Source organism: Culex quinquefasciatus, chromosome 1 (assembly GCF_015732765.1).
Source record: "Culex quinquefasciatus strain JHB chromosome 1, VPISU_Cqui_1.0_pri_paternal, whole genome shotgun sequence".
NCBI classification, from domain to species: Eukaryota; Metazoa; Arthropoda; class Insecta; order Diptera; family Culicidae; genus Culex; species Culex quinquefasciatus.
In genome coordinates this window covers 123,286,879-123,302,559 of record NC_051861.1, presented here as the reverse complement: position 1 = coordinate 123,302,559, position 15,681 = coordinate 123,286,879, and the positions used below count along the sequence as shown (strand labels likewise).

The 15,681-nt window shown below is 39.0% G+C and overlaps 1 protein-coding gene across 4 annotated transcripts; it reads left to right on the top strand.

Annotated features, from left to right (window-relative positions):
• Nucleotides 1–1,116: 1,116 nt before the first annotated feature.
• Nucleotides 1,117–15,541, top strand: LOC6038316 (one cut domain family member 2). Of its 4 annotated transcripts, none has more exons than XM_038266594.1 (5): nucleotides 1,117–1,330; nucleotides 6,426–8,158; nucleotides 8,437–8,457; nucleotides 8,604–8,722; nucleotides 14,896–15,541. In XM_038266594.1, the coding sequence occupies exons 2-5, from the start codon at nucleotides 6,598–6,600 to the stop codon at nucleotides 15,262–15,264; spliced, it is 2,070 nt and encodes a 689-aa protein (XP_038122522.1). In that variant the 5' UTR covers nucleotides 1,117–1,330; nucleotides 6,426–6,597; the 3' UTR covers nucleotides 15,265–15,541. The 4 variants fall into 4 exon arrangements, with proteins under 4 accessions (XP_038122522.1, XP_038122525.1, XP_038122523.1 ...); XM_038266597.1 differs by having other exon boundaries at nucleotides 1,118–1,330; nucleotides 14,902–15,541; XM_038266595.1 differs by lacking the exon at nucleotides 1,117–1,330 and adding an exon at nucleotides 1,770–2,017.
• The last annotated feature ends 140 nt before the right edge of the window (nucleotides 15,542–15,681 follow it).

Genomic DNA, 15,681 nt, shown 5'->3' with positions numbered 1-15,681 from the left:
TAAGTTTTTTTTTCATAAATACGTAGTTTTGTGTTTTTTTGTTGGTATTTTCATAAATTTGTTTTACATTTTTCGAAATATACTATAAATTTCCGATTGTTTGAAATTTTAAGTTTTTTTTTCATAAGTACAAAATAAAAAAAAATGTTTTAATATTTTCGAAATTTATGAAAAATTCCGATTTTTTGATACCCATATTGTTAAACCTGAAATTTTGAGTTTTTTTCGAAAATACGTAGTTTTAAGAAAAAAATTAGTATTTTCTAAAAAATATGTTATACTTTCGGAACGTATAAAAAACCCAATATTTTGAAACCCGTATTGTGAATAATTGAAATTTTGAGTTTTTTTTCGAAAATACGTTGTTTTGTGAAATAATTGAGTATTTTCAAATATTTTTTTCATGAACTCGAAATTTTATAATGAAAAATTTTGATCCTAATGAAAAAATTACCCTTCTGAAGGTATTGCACATTCGAAAAGTACATTAAATTGCCCATTAAATGACATGCACCAAAATTTTGAAACTTCTGTTATGATGTAAGTTTATCTCAATTCAAATTGAAAAAGTAACATTACACCAGAAAAGTGGTAAAATTACACATTTTCAGAGGTAAAATTGCCCATTTTTTCTGACATAAAGTTTGTACTCCTTCCTAGATGTAATATTACCATGTTTTTTTTTTTATTTTAGACTGTAAATTATAAAAAAAACACGTATTTTATCGAACGTTCAAAAATGGAAGGGGTCGTACCGTCCCTCCGTCAAGAAATATCGAAAAATAGAGCTCGTGATCTGATTTTTTTAATCTTACAATTTTATGATTATCATGAAATTTTCTACTATCTAATTCCACCCCTGCGCCAACTGTCACAACCCTCAAAATTTCATACCATCCAACCAACAACCCTGCGCATTTCCACCACGACTCCTCGCTCATTCAGGACTTTCAACCCTGCGTCTCGCCTGCTACGACTTTCCACACTCACACACCTACCGAGCGACTCCATTTTCTCATACTCTCGCAGCGCTTGAGTAAGGGGACCAAAAAAGGACACCCTCATAACTCTACTCTCTTCTCTCCTTTTCATTCTTGTCGAGTCGAATTTCCTTCCTACTTGTTCAGTCTACGGCAGAGTGTCCTATCGCCAACACACCGACGACTCTGTGTGTGCGTGCGTGCGTGCGTGACGGAACCATATCATGGTGGACGACTATTATTGCAGCAGATTTTCCACCGATCAACGTCGACGTCCGGAGTGGTGAAAAACGGTCGGAAAACGTGTCGAATTCGCCGCCAGGAGGTCCCCCGAGGGGCCGCGCACCCAGGTAGGCAGTGCAGGTTGCCGGATCGGTGGATTTTGTGGGGTTTTTTGGAGTTTTGCAAAGTTTTTCGTCGCCTACTCCGTCTCTTCCTGTGTGCTGCGCACACACAGACACACACGCACACCTACTGGTGGTGGAAATTCGTTTTCCACGGCCTGCTGTCGCGGGGTGCAAAAGGACCGATGTGCCATTTTTTGGCGGTTGGAAGATTGTCGCAAGTGATCGCGCAAGGAGTTACGGCTACTTTGATGACTTCGAGATCGTCGTAAAAGGATATTTTTTCCCCGTTTCGAAGACGACGACGACGACTACTACGATTGCAGGTGTATGTGTATGTTTTGGCAGCAGTGTAGCACATCAGCGTGTGAGTGTATTGGTGCCGTGTCGCCCGTGAAGGGGGCCATCCACATACAGGAAATTATGTAAATCTACACCAGCAGCAGTAGAAGGGAAGAAGGGATCATCAACAATTCAATGCACCTGAGGAAAAGTTCATTGCTACAAACGTGTGTGCGCGCGGGTTGTGAGGTGAAAAATGGTGGTCAAAACAAGTTTGTTGAAGGTTTTTGGAGGAAAAAACAACACAGCCAAGTGCGCAATTTGTGATCAACCCACGAAAAACTAGCATTCAAGCCGGAAAATGACACTTAAAGTGGGGAATCCATCGCCAAATCAACGCAACTTTAAGGAGTAAGCTTCCGGGAAATCTACTCAGAAAGGGTTACGAAGGCAATTAGTTCCCGAAAAAAAATCGTGCCAGAATGAAGTCATGTTACCGCACGACTGTGTGCGTGTGTTCCCTCCTCTCCAGGATGTCGAACTCTAGAACAAACTTCCTTCCTTAGGGAACACATTAGCCCGTAGCAGAAGTAGGGGTCGTCTGAACTTCTAGGAGCTGACGCCATTTATTTTGAGGAAGTGTGAGTAAGGGGGATGAAGTGCCCCCTACCCCCAACCTTCTCGCGCGTGTTTGATGAAGGGGACTCTTCCGGTGTGAGTTTTCCACGCTCTGTGCAAGTGTTGGTGTGTGGAGAATAGCAGGCGAATAAGTGCGGGGAGATTAGAAGCCATGCGTCTCCATTGAGCAACGGGGGCCTACTGCGTGAATGTGTGTGTTTGTTAAGAGTTATAGTGAGGGGGTGAGGGGAACTAGGGCTTAAGTTGAATGCGGGTAATTGGTGAAGTTGTGTGGCGTATGGGACGGTTGTTGAAAGGTGGCCGTGTAATCCGCCACCAAAATGAGCCTACTAAGCCGTGGGAAACGTGTGGAAACCGGAAAGTTGATAACGAGAAATTGGGTTACTTTGGACTTTTTTAGACTTGATGATTAATGTAATAATTGTTATTTAGAACAATTCTAGATTACTTTTTCAAAACAACCAATTCGTCATGGGTTTCATATGTACATAGGACCTTTTGAAAAAGTAAGCAAGGATTATTTGTTAATAAAACAATTCACTTCTGATAATGCACCAACATGAAGCTAATATTGGAGTCGATACGGTATGCAACCTAGGAATACTGCGCGAGTGTTATGTTTTTGCCTTTTTTTTGTACAATGTATTCTTCAAGAAAGAACTGTCATTTCTACCACTCGAATCCGGTGCTCCATTAGAATTGGGCATAGTAGAAATTGCTGTCAAAAGTGTCCTTGATGTTGTGTAAACAACAAAATTGGAAAATATTATGTATATCGTTGATTTTAACAATTTCAATGAACAATGCAATGCCGATCGCAAACTATTTTCAGTTAGTTTTGGGGACTTAACGATTTTTAATTGTTTTTGGCCGATTTCATTTAAAATTACATTTAACCCTCTACAGCCCAACCCCGCCTTAAGACGGGCTTCGATTTAAAAAATCGCCAAAAATCAATTTATCAACCAATTTTTGATGTTTAAAAAGCGTTGGAAAAAAAATTAAAATTTTTGAAAATTTATGGATATGAAGTTTTACTTCTTTTATGTGACTTTGCCAATGTTTTTAAAATTTAAATTTTTTTGGGATCATATTTGGCTGTGTTTTTCACTAACATTTCCTATATTTTAAGTTAAAAGAAGTATGCTGTAATTTTTCTAGTGTCCCAGACTATGCCTCTACGCATTTTTTTTACAATTTAAATGATAATGAATAGCATTGCATAGCATATTGTGGTTTTTGAAATAAATCGAAATAACAGCGCGAGTGTTTTTCATCTCGCGAAGCAATTTTCTGTTGTTTCTTTTCTGAGTGTACCTCAAATGTCACACGCGAAACCAAAACAAAATTTCGCCGCGGCACCAAACTGAAATGTCGCCAGTTGAGCTGCGACAAGACTCGCGCCGCGTCTTACACGGAGCATGGAATCGATCACGAAAATCTACCGGAAATCGTTCTGTGAGCGTGGATTCGATCATCCGGATGGACCATTTCATGATGTCTAGCTTGGAGAGTACAATTACGGCGCTTTTGATTTTCAAATTGGTGGCTGGGTCTTCCCATTTTGACGCTATAGAGCTTATTCAATCGACACCCGCAACATCCCGCATCGGCAAAACTCTCCCGGTGAGAGGACACAACGGACCGGATTGAGGTCCCTCGACAATGAGGCCACTTATTTTTGTTTTATTCAGACGGTAATCGATCCGTAATCAGCAACATAACCAAGACTTTTTCCCTTTTGCGTCTTTTCCTGGAGCTGGAAACTGACTGAGCTTCATAAATTACCCCAAATGAAACAGTTCTAGTGGTAGTAGAACAAAAAACCAAGATTTTAAACAATAATTTAATCTAAAGCATTCCATTTCCTTCGCAGACCAGAAAAGATCAGCCACGTTTTTCTCATCATCCAAATAAAAGCCGTCAAAACAAAAAAAAAGCAAACACACTGATTCAAAATCACTTAAACATGCTTGACAGATATTTCGCGACAGAAAATCGTCACGAGAGTTAAACTTGCTCAATTCGGTTTAGTGCCGCGGCGAAAATAGCATAGCATAACGGGTCTGCACCACGCTGTAGGAGATGCCACAATGGTCAATTCAAGAACGTAAATTTCCACACTGTGCTCCAAGGCTACGCCCATATTTGGGATTTGGGAGGGGATGTTTTTGTTGTTCTCTAGTGGCAATGTAAATGATAATGGTACCATTTTATAGCAGAAAATCTGAAAAACAAGCAAAAAATTGAAAAAGTTACTATAAAACCCGATTTCAGATCACCAGAGCCTTTCTTACAAAATGATGAAACTCCGACTAATACATTGGTGCAATTAATTTTTCAGAAACATAATGACACCACCCAGTGAGCATTTGATCTAAAGCTTCAAATCTTTTTAGACTAAACCTCGAATGCTATTTTTTTTTAATTTCCGAAGTACATTATGAGTCGCATGATAATTATATTTAATTAAGAAAAACATATTGGATTGACAGCATCAGAAACAGGGTACTCAGTCTTTAATATTAGTCTATGATTAACTTAAAAAATATGTATCGATATTGCACTTTGTTGATCTGTTATGAGAAGCCAGAGAGAACACTTTCACGTGCAGCGTAAAACGCGCAAGCGTAAATGTGCTTGCGTTTATGCTGTGACTTGACGACTTGTCGGTCTTTCGAGCGAAAACGAGTCGTGACTTTGTATTTGATGTTGAGTATATGATCCTGTAAAAATAAGAAGTAAAACACTAAAAATGGCTGTATCCCGGGAAATAAATTTTGGAAAATGGCTTTGACCACATTTACTGGCCCAAAATTGTGAATCGAAAAATAAATTGTTCGTCTCCGACCCCACAGCTACAAATCTGAAATCTAGATTAAATTTTCAAAAAGGTCCTATCTGCATAGGAAACCCATGAGGGATAGGTTGTTTTAAAAATTTAATCTAGAAATATAAAAATTGTGGGTTTTACGAGTGGTTTTCCAGTGATGGAAGACACAATTTTTTAAGAACGGATACAAACATCACACAAGTATTTCAGAAAAAAGCTCTCAAAAATCAGGCTTTGAGTTCCGGGTTTCGGGCCAAAATTCAATCGAAAGAGCGCATCAAAATCTTCAAGTTGGTAATAGGATTTTTCCTGGAACGATTCCCCGGCGTGCACGATTTTTTAAAGATTTCTGAGAAAAGCGTTTTTCCAATAGCAAACCTTAAACCTTTCTTTTGTAAGAAAGGCAAAAACATGAAAAAATAGATAGGCAAAATGTAATGTCAGTTAAGGATAGCATAGCATAGCATTCTTAGACAATTCGATTGTCGTTAGGTTAACGTAAATTTCCACGCTGTGCTCCAAGGCTACGCTCCTATAATTCCTGGGGATTTTGGCGATCCTCCCTGCCCCCATGTAACGCGTAACGCAAGGCCTATTTTTATGTTTATATGAGTGCATATCTGGAGTTTTTTTTAATGGTCCAATAAACCAAATTTTTAGTTTTTGCTTTTTGGGTGTTTTTAATACCCCTGACACAAACTGGTTTCAAAAACACCCAAAAACAGCAAAAACTGGAAATTTTGTTTATTGGACCTTTAAAAAAAAACTCCAGATATATGCAAATTTTGTGCGAGTGGAACACAGCGAGACGATCGGGATTGGGCCATATTAGAAGAATTCGTGTTTTTGGTGAGAGCTTTCCATTTTTTATTTTCAAATAACCCTTACATCTACTCTAACATTCATACATTTTACTGAAGGCAACTTCACCAATCTCAATATATACCTACGCGGTAGGGTGTTCTCATGGTCGTTCGCTGTAAGTTGTGTATTACCTGTTTCTCTAATAAAGGTTCGACTGAGGGGGCACGCTTTCTAATTTCTCGTCGATCCATACCCTCAGTGATGTGATGGGAGCAAGGGCGTCTATGTGAAGTGTCCCGCTCCAAATTTCCAGCGCTTGGAGTGGGAAAAGGAAAACAAATTTGTTGCATGTGGTTGTACAGATTATGGAGTAAAAGATGATCATATTGTTTACCTAGCGCTCACATGTGTTTCGGGACCAAGATGGCGGCCAATATGGCGATGATACCACGTTGCCTTTTCTCCAAACAAAATTTAAACTTTTTGTATGAAGCATGGACGTTCGCAGCAGCCTAATATTTTTAATTCTTTATTTCTTTCCAGAACCATGAAACCATAATACCGCGTGTCTGTGTGGCAAACCGTTAATATCGAGCACCGTCGAGGGCGGGCTTCAAATTTGACCACTGGGGAAAAAAACCAGAACAACCTTGAAAACGGGTACCAAAACGACGCGCCCCTCGCTCTCTCGTATCAAGCAAACCCGCAGTCCAGTATGGAGCAATGCAATAACGATCGTCCGTGCGTGATCAGCAGCGGGAACTTCTTCCCGTCGTCCCAGAACAATAACAACAACAAGCAAAAGCAGCACCAGCACCCGCAGCACATCTCGTCCGTGCAGCACTCGCCACCGCCGATCAGCAAGCACCTGACCCAGAAGCATGACCCGAACCTGCACAGTCCGTCGGCCGTGGGCGTGGATCAGTCCTCGCTCGGCGAGATCGAGGTCATTCTGGTGCAGCAGCACAAGCAGGACGCCCTGTCGGTGATCATCCACCCGCAGGAGGGCATGCAGCAGATCACGTCCATGTGCCTGAGCGGTTCCGGCAACCCGGGCTCGGTGGACTCGATCATGTCCGCCGCGGACTTCCAGACGCTGTCGCCGATGCACGATCGGGACTCGCCGGTCAGCATCAGCGGGGGAAACACGTCGTACGCGACGTTGACCCCGTTGCAGCCGCTTCCGCCGATCTCGACCATGTCGGACAAATTTGCGTACTCGATCGGGGGCAATATTTGCGAGGCATTCCCGGGGATGACCAACAGTTCGGTGGGGGTCAACATCGAGATCAACTCGTGCTACAATCTGGAGAAGCTGGGCGTGATTCACTCGCCGGTGCACATCAACTCGGTGCAGGAACTATCGCCGAGTGATCACCACCACGGTCATCATGGCCACCACGGGGATAGTCCCGGTCCGGTGGACAAGGACGTGGACGTGGTGGACGGCAGTGTTGGTATCGTTGGCAAAAACGACTGCATTCTGGTGCGTGCCTCTCCGATTCCCTCGAATCTCAGCTCGGTGGACGATCGCTTCCTGACGTCGGTGGCGTCCTCACCGCCCAAATCCGGATCGGACCATCACCACCGGCACCAGCACCAGCAACACCAGCAGAAGCACCACAACCAGCAGCAACACCAGCAACAGCAACAGATCGACGTCGTGGTCGATCCGGTGGACCAGTTCACCAGCACAGTGCAATATCTGGATCAGCCGAGCGGCTCGGACGTGATCCACGGCTCCGTCGTCGATTCCGTCGTCAAGGACCACCACGGCACGGCCGTTTTTCTCAACAAGTCTTTCAGTTCAAAAGCAAACATAAGCGACCTTAATCTGTGTAAAGAAATTGTTATAGATGATGTTTACGAAGAGTCCGAGCTGGATCACGTCAAGCTCGAGGAGAAAAAGCTGGAAGATTCGCTCGGCGTCACGCTCGGAGTCGGCGGTCATCACAAGTCGTCCTCCTCGTCTTCGGCGCTCAGTGAAGTCGGCTGCATGAACGGGCTCGGCGGCGGCAGCTCGAGCGGTGGCGACGGCGAAGAGATCAACACCAAAGAGCTCGCCCATCGGATCAGTTCCGAGCTGAAACGGTACAGCATCCCGCAGGCCATCTTTGCGCAACGCGTCCTCTGTCGCTCCCAGGGCACGCTGTCCGACCTGCTGCGCAACCCGAAACCGTGGTCCAAGCTCAAGTCCGGCCGGGAAACGTTCCGGCGCATGTACAAATGGATCCAGGAGCCCGAGTACCAGCGGATGTCCGCGCTCCGTCTGGCAGGTATTGATGGACTTGATGTTGTGACGATTTGTAGAGCTACCTTGCACAATGTTTCTTTTTTTGTTGTTACCTCAAGCACAATCTGTGATATTAAAGATGTTCGAACCTTATTTCGTTTTGTTTTATTTTAGTCGTTAAGTTGCTTTGTAGTCGTTTACGTTTAAGTGTGATTTTTTTTTCATTTCGTTTGCAGTGTAAGTAGATGTGTCCAAACTCCCCTCCCCAAAATACCCCCCAAAACTAACTCCAAATCGTTCTCTTTTTCTTCTCGTTTCAAGCAACCCAATCGGCGAAACCAGGTTACTTAACAATTCTAATCATATATTTAATTTCACGCAATCATTGCTAACAAGGAAGCTAACCAGTACTAACAAACGCATACGCCATTTTTTTGTCTCTTTCTAACCCACCGCTCTCACTAACATACAATGCGCATCACTAACAGCGGTGAACGCCAAGAAGCACGAGGAACCGGAGCCGAACGTCATGACGATGGGCCACTCCAAGAAGCCCCGGCTCGTGTTTACCGATCTGCAGCGGAGGACACTTCAGGCGATATTCAAAGTATGCTTCTTCCAGGGTTGACAGTCTTCGTTTCTTTTTATTTTTATATTTGCTGGAAACATTTCCTTTTAATCTAATCTAATCTAATCTAACAAAAAAAAACGCCTTGAATCAGGGGTATTAAAAAACACCCAAAAAGCAAAAACTGAAAATTTTGTTTATTGGACCTTTTCAAAAAAAACTCCAGATTTGGACCTGTTACTTACATATTTTTTCTAGCGATATCAATAGTTGACAAAACGGTAATATTCAGATGCGTAAATCATTTGTCAAAATGAAAAAGACTCCTCAACCGATGAACGAAGGCGATCTTTGTACAGTTTTTTTTTTAATTTACCGAAATCGGTATTTTTCAGTTTGCCGATCGTTGAGCAGTTGAAAATTCGGTAAAATATCGGTGCAAGATTGCATAAAATGTCAAAAATGAACTTTTTAACCCAATCTCGGTTTGGCATATCAGTTGTGAACAACTTTCAAAAATCTTGATGCACACAAACTTTCAACTGGGGTGAATCGGGAATGCAGTCTGGAAAAGAGACAGCAGTTATTCAAGCACTTTTTTTTTAAATACAGTCTAGACTCTAGACTAAATAATCCGAAGGCCTCGGAAAAAATACACTTCGGATAATCGAATCACGAAAAAACAACTTTTTTCGTTGTATTGATTTTGATTGCTGAGTTTGAATATATCTCGAATTTTCGCAATTTTACGGGAACATGTTTTGTTCTTAATGAAAAAATGACCCTTCTGGGTTATTGCAGACTCGAAATGTACATCAAATGTTTCATAAAATGACATATTCAAAAAAAAAAATTAAAGTTGTAACGAAAGTGGCACAGTTTTTTAAACGGATTTTGAATTATTTTTCGATGAAAAATACGTTTTTTCGAAACTCTGAGCATGCCGTCAAATTGGACGTTCAATTTTACATAAAAGTTTCTTTGACACAGGGACAAAAGTTACCCCTTAGGACAAAGTTTCACGCAAATCGAAGAGGGGTCGGGGCAACGTTTTTTTTCGATTTCGTGTGAGTTGTTAGAGAATTACCCATTGAAGAAACTTGTAACATTGGAAAATGTCAGAAACCAGTTTTAAGGGATAATTTAAATTTTTGATATTGTTTCTATCAGAAAATTCAAAAACATTCGGTAATAGTTAAAAATGCTCAATTTAATTATTAATTTAAAAATAAGTCTTGTTTAGTATACTAAAGGAGGTATTAGACTATGGCAAACAAATAAACTCGCTTTTTTGTGCAGGCTGACGTTTCTGGAAACAAATCAGGCCAAACAATTGGTTTGTTTGTTTGTTTGTTTGTCATAGTCTGATACCTTAAACTATTTAAGGTATCAGACTATGACAAACAAACAAACAAACTCGCAAACAAACCAATTTTTTGGCCTGATTTGTTTCCAGAAACGTTAGCCTGCACAAAAAAGCGAGTTTATTTGTTTGCCATAGTCTAATACCTCCTTCAGTATACTAAATAAGACTTATTTTTATATTTCTAATTAAATTGAGCATTTTTAACTATTACCGAATGTTTTTGATTTTTCTGATAGAAACAATGTCAAAAATTTTAAATTATCCCTTAAAACTGGTTTCTGACATTTTCCAATGTTACTTTATTTTAATTTACAAATTTAGAAAATTTCAGATAATACACAATTTTGTATAGCATTTCTACTCCTTTTTTTATTTTTTATTTTTTCCAATTTTCCACAAATATTCTTAATATAACATGTTTTTTTCCTTACCTCCTTCTAATAATTACTGATTTTTTAATTGCATTGAAAAGTAAAAATGTCGATACGTACATGCAAAATGAAAGAATAAAACACAAACTAAAAATAAAGCTAACTTTTTAAAGCAACTACTTGACTCAAGGGCACGAAAGGTTTCCTAAACATCTATTAGTGAATTAGTATTTATTAAGGGGTTACATACATGTAGAAAATCGCAAAATTTCATATTACAGAAAATTTATTGAATCCACTAAAGATGATTTTCAATCACTCCTGAAAGTTTCATAAAGTTGTTACATGATTAAACTCAGTTAGAGACGATTTTAAGCTCAACATTTTGCCGTTCGCTAAGCGGACTGTCAAACTTTCTGAGCGTTTTTCTCGAAACACAGAGTTGATTTACGGGTGCCACGATATCTCGAGTTGGGATGGACCAAATTGGCTGAAATTTGGGGTGAAGACTCCCAAGACATATCCCGTGTGCATGACGAAGTCCGATTTCGAAATTATGCTTTTTTAAAAAATACAAAAATCAAAAACTGACGGTTTTTTATATGAAAAACACAAAAATATTTTTATCTTTTTTTTAATAAGTTTTTTGAAAATCGGCCTTCGTCATGCACACAGGACCGGTTTAACGAGTCTTCACCAAAATTTTGAGCCGATTTGGTCAAGGCAGTGTGGAGATATCGTGGCACCCGTTTTTGGAAACTGATAACTTCAAATACACTCAAACCCCGATGGTTTGACACCAACTGTTGTCAAACGAACGGGGTCACTTTTTAGTTTGACACCCTTTTTACATGGAGTTCACATACACTACCAAACGTTTGTTTTGATAGTGTGCGTGAGCGCCGTGTAAAAAGTGACAGTTCGTCACTTTTTAGTTTGACTTTGACCAACCAACGGGGTACAAACTAAAAAAGTGTCAAACGAAAAAGTGACCAACCACCGGGGGTTGAGTGTAGCTATATCTCGGCAATGATACAACCACATGTCTTCAAATTTGTTTTGATAATAGATGAAAATGTATATTTTAATGCCCTGATAACAGATTTTAATTAAAATTAAGTGTGTGCTCACACCAACCTCTGACTTTTTTGTCGATTTACATGTATGTAACCCCTTAAGATGAAATGTGTTTTGAATATAATTTTTTTCTTTTTGTTTACATATACCATGATTTTTGTTCAAATAATTTGAATGAAAGTTTCTGTTTGATTTTTTTGACATAATCTTTGAAAAATATTCGCAAAAGCCTTAGTGCATTTTCAACAGTAAACATTTTATAAAATTTTATCTTTATTTTATACTCATGAAAATACCTCGGATTAGTTTTCAAAAATACGTAAGAGCAATTGGTAAACAAAGTTCTTTTTGCATCCTTATTCGACCTATTTACGAAAAATCAATTTGAAAAAAGCTTCAGATTGTTCATTTACACGTCCTTCAAGTGCTCTAAACTAAAAACAAATGAAAAATTGTTTCAATTTGGAAAAAAACGAAAATTAGTGTCGGAGGTGACGGAGGTTCTTACGGCTTTTTGAAACCTCACTCGTGTAGTACACATTCGATTTTAAATCATTTTTATATGTATGTTCCTGGTTAATGTTTCACCCAGAACTGGGCATCGGCATTCGAGAGGATAAAGAGCACGATTCGGTAGTAAAATGGTACTGTGTGCGGACGGAGAGGATAAATCCCAAAATTACCGAGAGTACTTTACTCATGGTTCATTTTCCAAAAAAGTTCATCTATCAAAAAAAAAAAGTACCGGTACCGAGACTCGAACCCAAGACCTTCGGCATATTGAACCGTGCCTTTGCCGTATGGGCCACCATGGTTCGGTGACTAAATGGCGGTCGTTTGTCCATATAAGCCACTCATAGAATGAACTGTTCCAATGAACGAATGAACACGCGAGAGGACTATACTCTCGCAAAATAGCACTTTCCTCACGTTTCTTTTCGTGAGGACTATCCCCTCGTTCTTTAACTTTGGGTGTTGCATAAGAAAATATCAAATTTATTTATTAAAATCCAATAATACCATCAACAATCTCAAACCTGTCAAAATTTCGGTTGTACAAGCCAAATCAGAGCAGACACGTAATATTTGTACACAAAAAATATGTAATTATCCAATAATTCGTGAAAAAAATATATTTCAGCACGGTTTTATGATTTTAAATTCTGAATGAATCCCATATACCGTTAACCGGAGACATTGATAGGATTTCAATTTAGTTTTGGAATATTTACCAACTGGAAAGGTTTTTCTCAAGATTATTATTTTGAAAACATGCACCATTTTTGAACCAGAAAGTTTTTAAGTTACGTTAAAAATTCTTGAATCCTGAATTCTTTGAATCCCGGGGTGACTTTGATAGTCATAATATTTCTAATTTAAAATCAGATTTAAGGTGTTCAAACTTTATTTTTATGTAAAACGTATCATCACTTAGGTTAATTACATAGTTTTCAAGAGAAAAAATCAATTGTTAAATTTTGTTAAATAATTTTATCAAAAAATCAAACCATCCACATTAACGACCCCCGGGTCTTTTGTGGTCTCTATTGCAAGTTTCTGCTCGAACCTAGGAGTCCGAAGGCTTAAATGGGGAGAGCACCCAAACCTTTTTCTACTCCAAGGAACCTTCCACCCCAGTGTTTGAACTGACGACCTTTGGATTTGCGAGTCCAACCGCCGCCAGCGATTCCACCGGAGTAGGCTTGGTTTGGTGTGTTGTTTGTACTTATGGCATGGAGACGACTCCTACACCTGGAATGACTTAACGGCCTAACAACCAAGGCCGGGACCAACATTTTACTTCCTCATCCGATGGAAGGTTGCAGCAGATGGGAATCGAACCCAGAATCATCCGCTTACAAAGCGGACAGCGTAACCATTCGGCCACGCACTGCCATTTTATAAGCTTTTTAATAAAATACATATAAATTTTAGGTTAAACTGTTAAAAAGTCATTATTTTGCATGATATTCGTCAAAACCAGTTTTGTTTATGAAATTATCGATTAATATTGCATTTTAAAATGAATTCGATATTCGAATCAAATGTTTTCACATTTTCTATGAAATTTGTTCATCTAAAAATGCCTTTTAATCTGGAGTTTTTTTTAGGTAATGTTTCATAATCACATAATATGTATTATTTGCAAACTTATTTTACCTTCTCTTAGTGGAAAATTGTCCAAAGAATTCGAAAGTGCATTCCATCTTCGGATTCAAAATCATATTCGTTGAAAAAATAATGACACTTTGAGACGATCAAAATAATGCTATTTATCAACATTTACTTAATTATAGTTAACTAACTTTATAAACTTTTCAAAATTTTATGAAAAATTCTACTTGAGGTACTTTAAACACTTCTCTACCTCGGTCAGTATGATTACATACCATTCCGTACTTATTTAATTTGTACCCATCATATTGCTCAAGTCTCCCCGTTTTACGGTTTTCAAAAACTCGATCAAAACAAAGTTCTACAAAGTTTTTTCTTGTCTCATTTAGCACATTTTGATGAATAAATGACACATGAAAAACATCATTTGTTAAGTTTTCTGAACTGTTAGTATAAAGTTTCCAATAAATAATAAAGGAATTTCAAACAAAATACTTAAAATATAGATTTCTCAGAAATTTCTCGTTGAATCATTTCGCTTTCGAAAGCATTGGAAAGCTGAGAAAATTTCCTATAAGATATATTTGAAAGTAGCGATGACTATTTTTTTCTTCTTAATAGTTTGTTCTAGAAAACACGCCGTGAATGCATTTTAAAACACCTTTCCCGGGCAGACGGTAATAACAAAGTACATGCCATTTTAATAACAAATATTGTTAAAATAACATAAAATGTTATGGAATCTTCTTGAGAAAACCATTTATGCATAAGAGTTTAATTACAGTTTTTGTTTTGTAATTGGTCTGATATTGGTTGAAAGCCAAAACAACTTTGGAATAACATTTTTTGTTATGGAAGAATACCGCTAACTGTTATTGGGATGATCGCATTAGTTGTTAAAATAACAAAAATAATAACAAAGATTTGTTTCGACTAAAAATGTTATTAGTCTGTTATTGCAATCAGAATCCAATAACAAAAAAAATCATAACGACGAATAACAAATCTTGTTATAAATAACATAAAATGTTATTGGCCAAGTATTTTCAAATATCAAAAAAAATGTATTCCCTAGTTATTTCCGTCTTCTCGGGTTCTTGTAGAATTTTTGAAACCGTGGCTTGTAAATTCAATTTTAAACTTTTTTTAAGTGTGAAAAAATAGTATTCAATATTTTATAGATTCTCAGGGTAGGGTTCCAATCAAAATGCCCCATCGCCTTTCGCATTTGAGAATGACCCCAATTTCCCCCCATTTCTTTCACTCTTCCCTTCACCTTCCTGGCGCAGGAAACTAAGAGACCTTCGAAGGAGATGCAGGTGACGATCGCCCGGCAGCTGGGCCTGGAACCGACCACGGTGGGCAACTTTTTCATGAACGCCCGGCGCCGCTCGATGGACAAGTGGAAGGACGACGCCATGAAGCGGAACGGCGGAGCAGGAGGAGGAGGGGGAGGGGGTGGGGGAAGTGGCCTCAGCGGACTGGGGATGATGAGCGGAGTGGGCGGGGCCAGCAACAGTAGCAACAGCAACGATAACCTTATCCTGGAGCACCTGAAGGACGACTCGGAGGACGAGGGGCTGTACGATGGGTCGTTTGCGTCCGACGGGGGACCCATGGAACACAACTATCAGCAGCACGTTCTCAACTGAGGAGGAAGTAAACAAAAAAGAAAAACAAGCAAACAAGTAATCTAATTTAGCAAAGAGGCAAAGAAAACATTAAAAAGAAAAGACACACAAAGCAAAAAAAAACAATGGAAAGTGCAAGAACTTAAATTAATTCACACGCGAAAAGAGAAGAAGAAGAAAAACCTTGTGGAAATGCAAGCGCTAGTTAAATAAAACAAACAAAAAAACACAACACAATATGAGAAACACATTTAGTAGGATTAATCAGAGTACTAAAGGGCAACAACATAAAACAAAACCAACAAAAAAACAAAACGTAGGTGTGTGGCTATTCACGAAAGCTTGTGAGACAAACAGAAACTAACTTGTAAGGATTAGTAGGTTTTCTTTGCATTTTAAACCAAATTTAATTTAAATTAAATTATTATTATTATTATT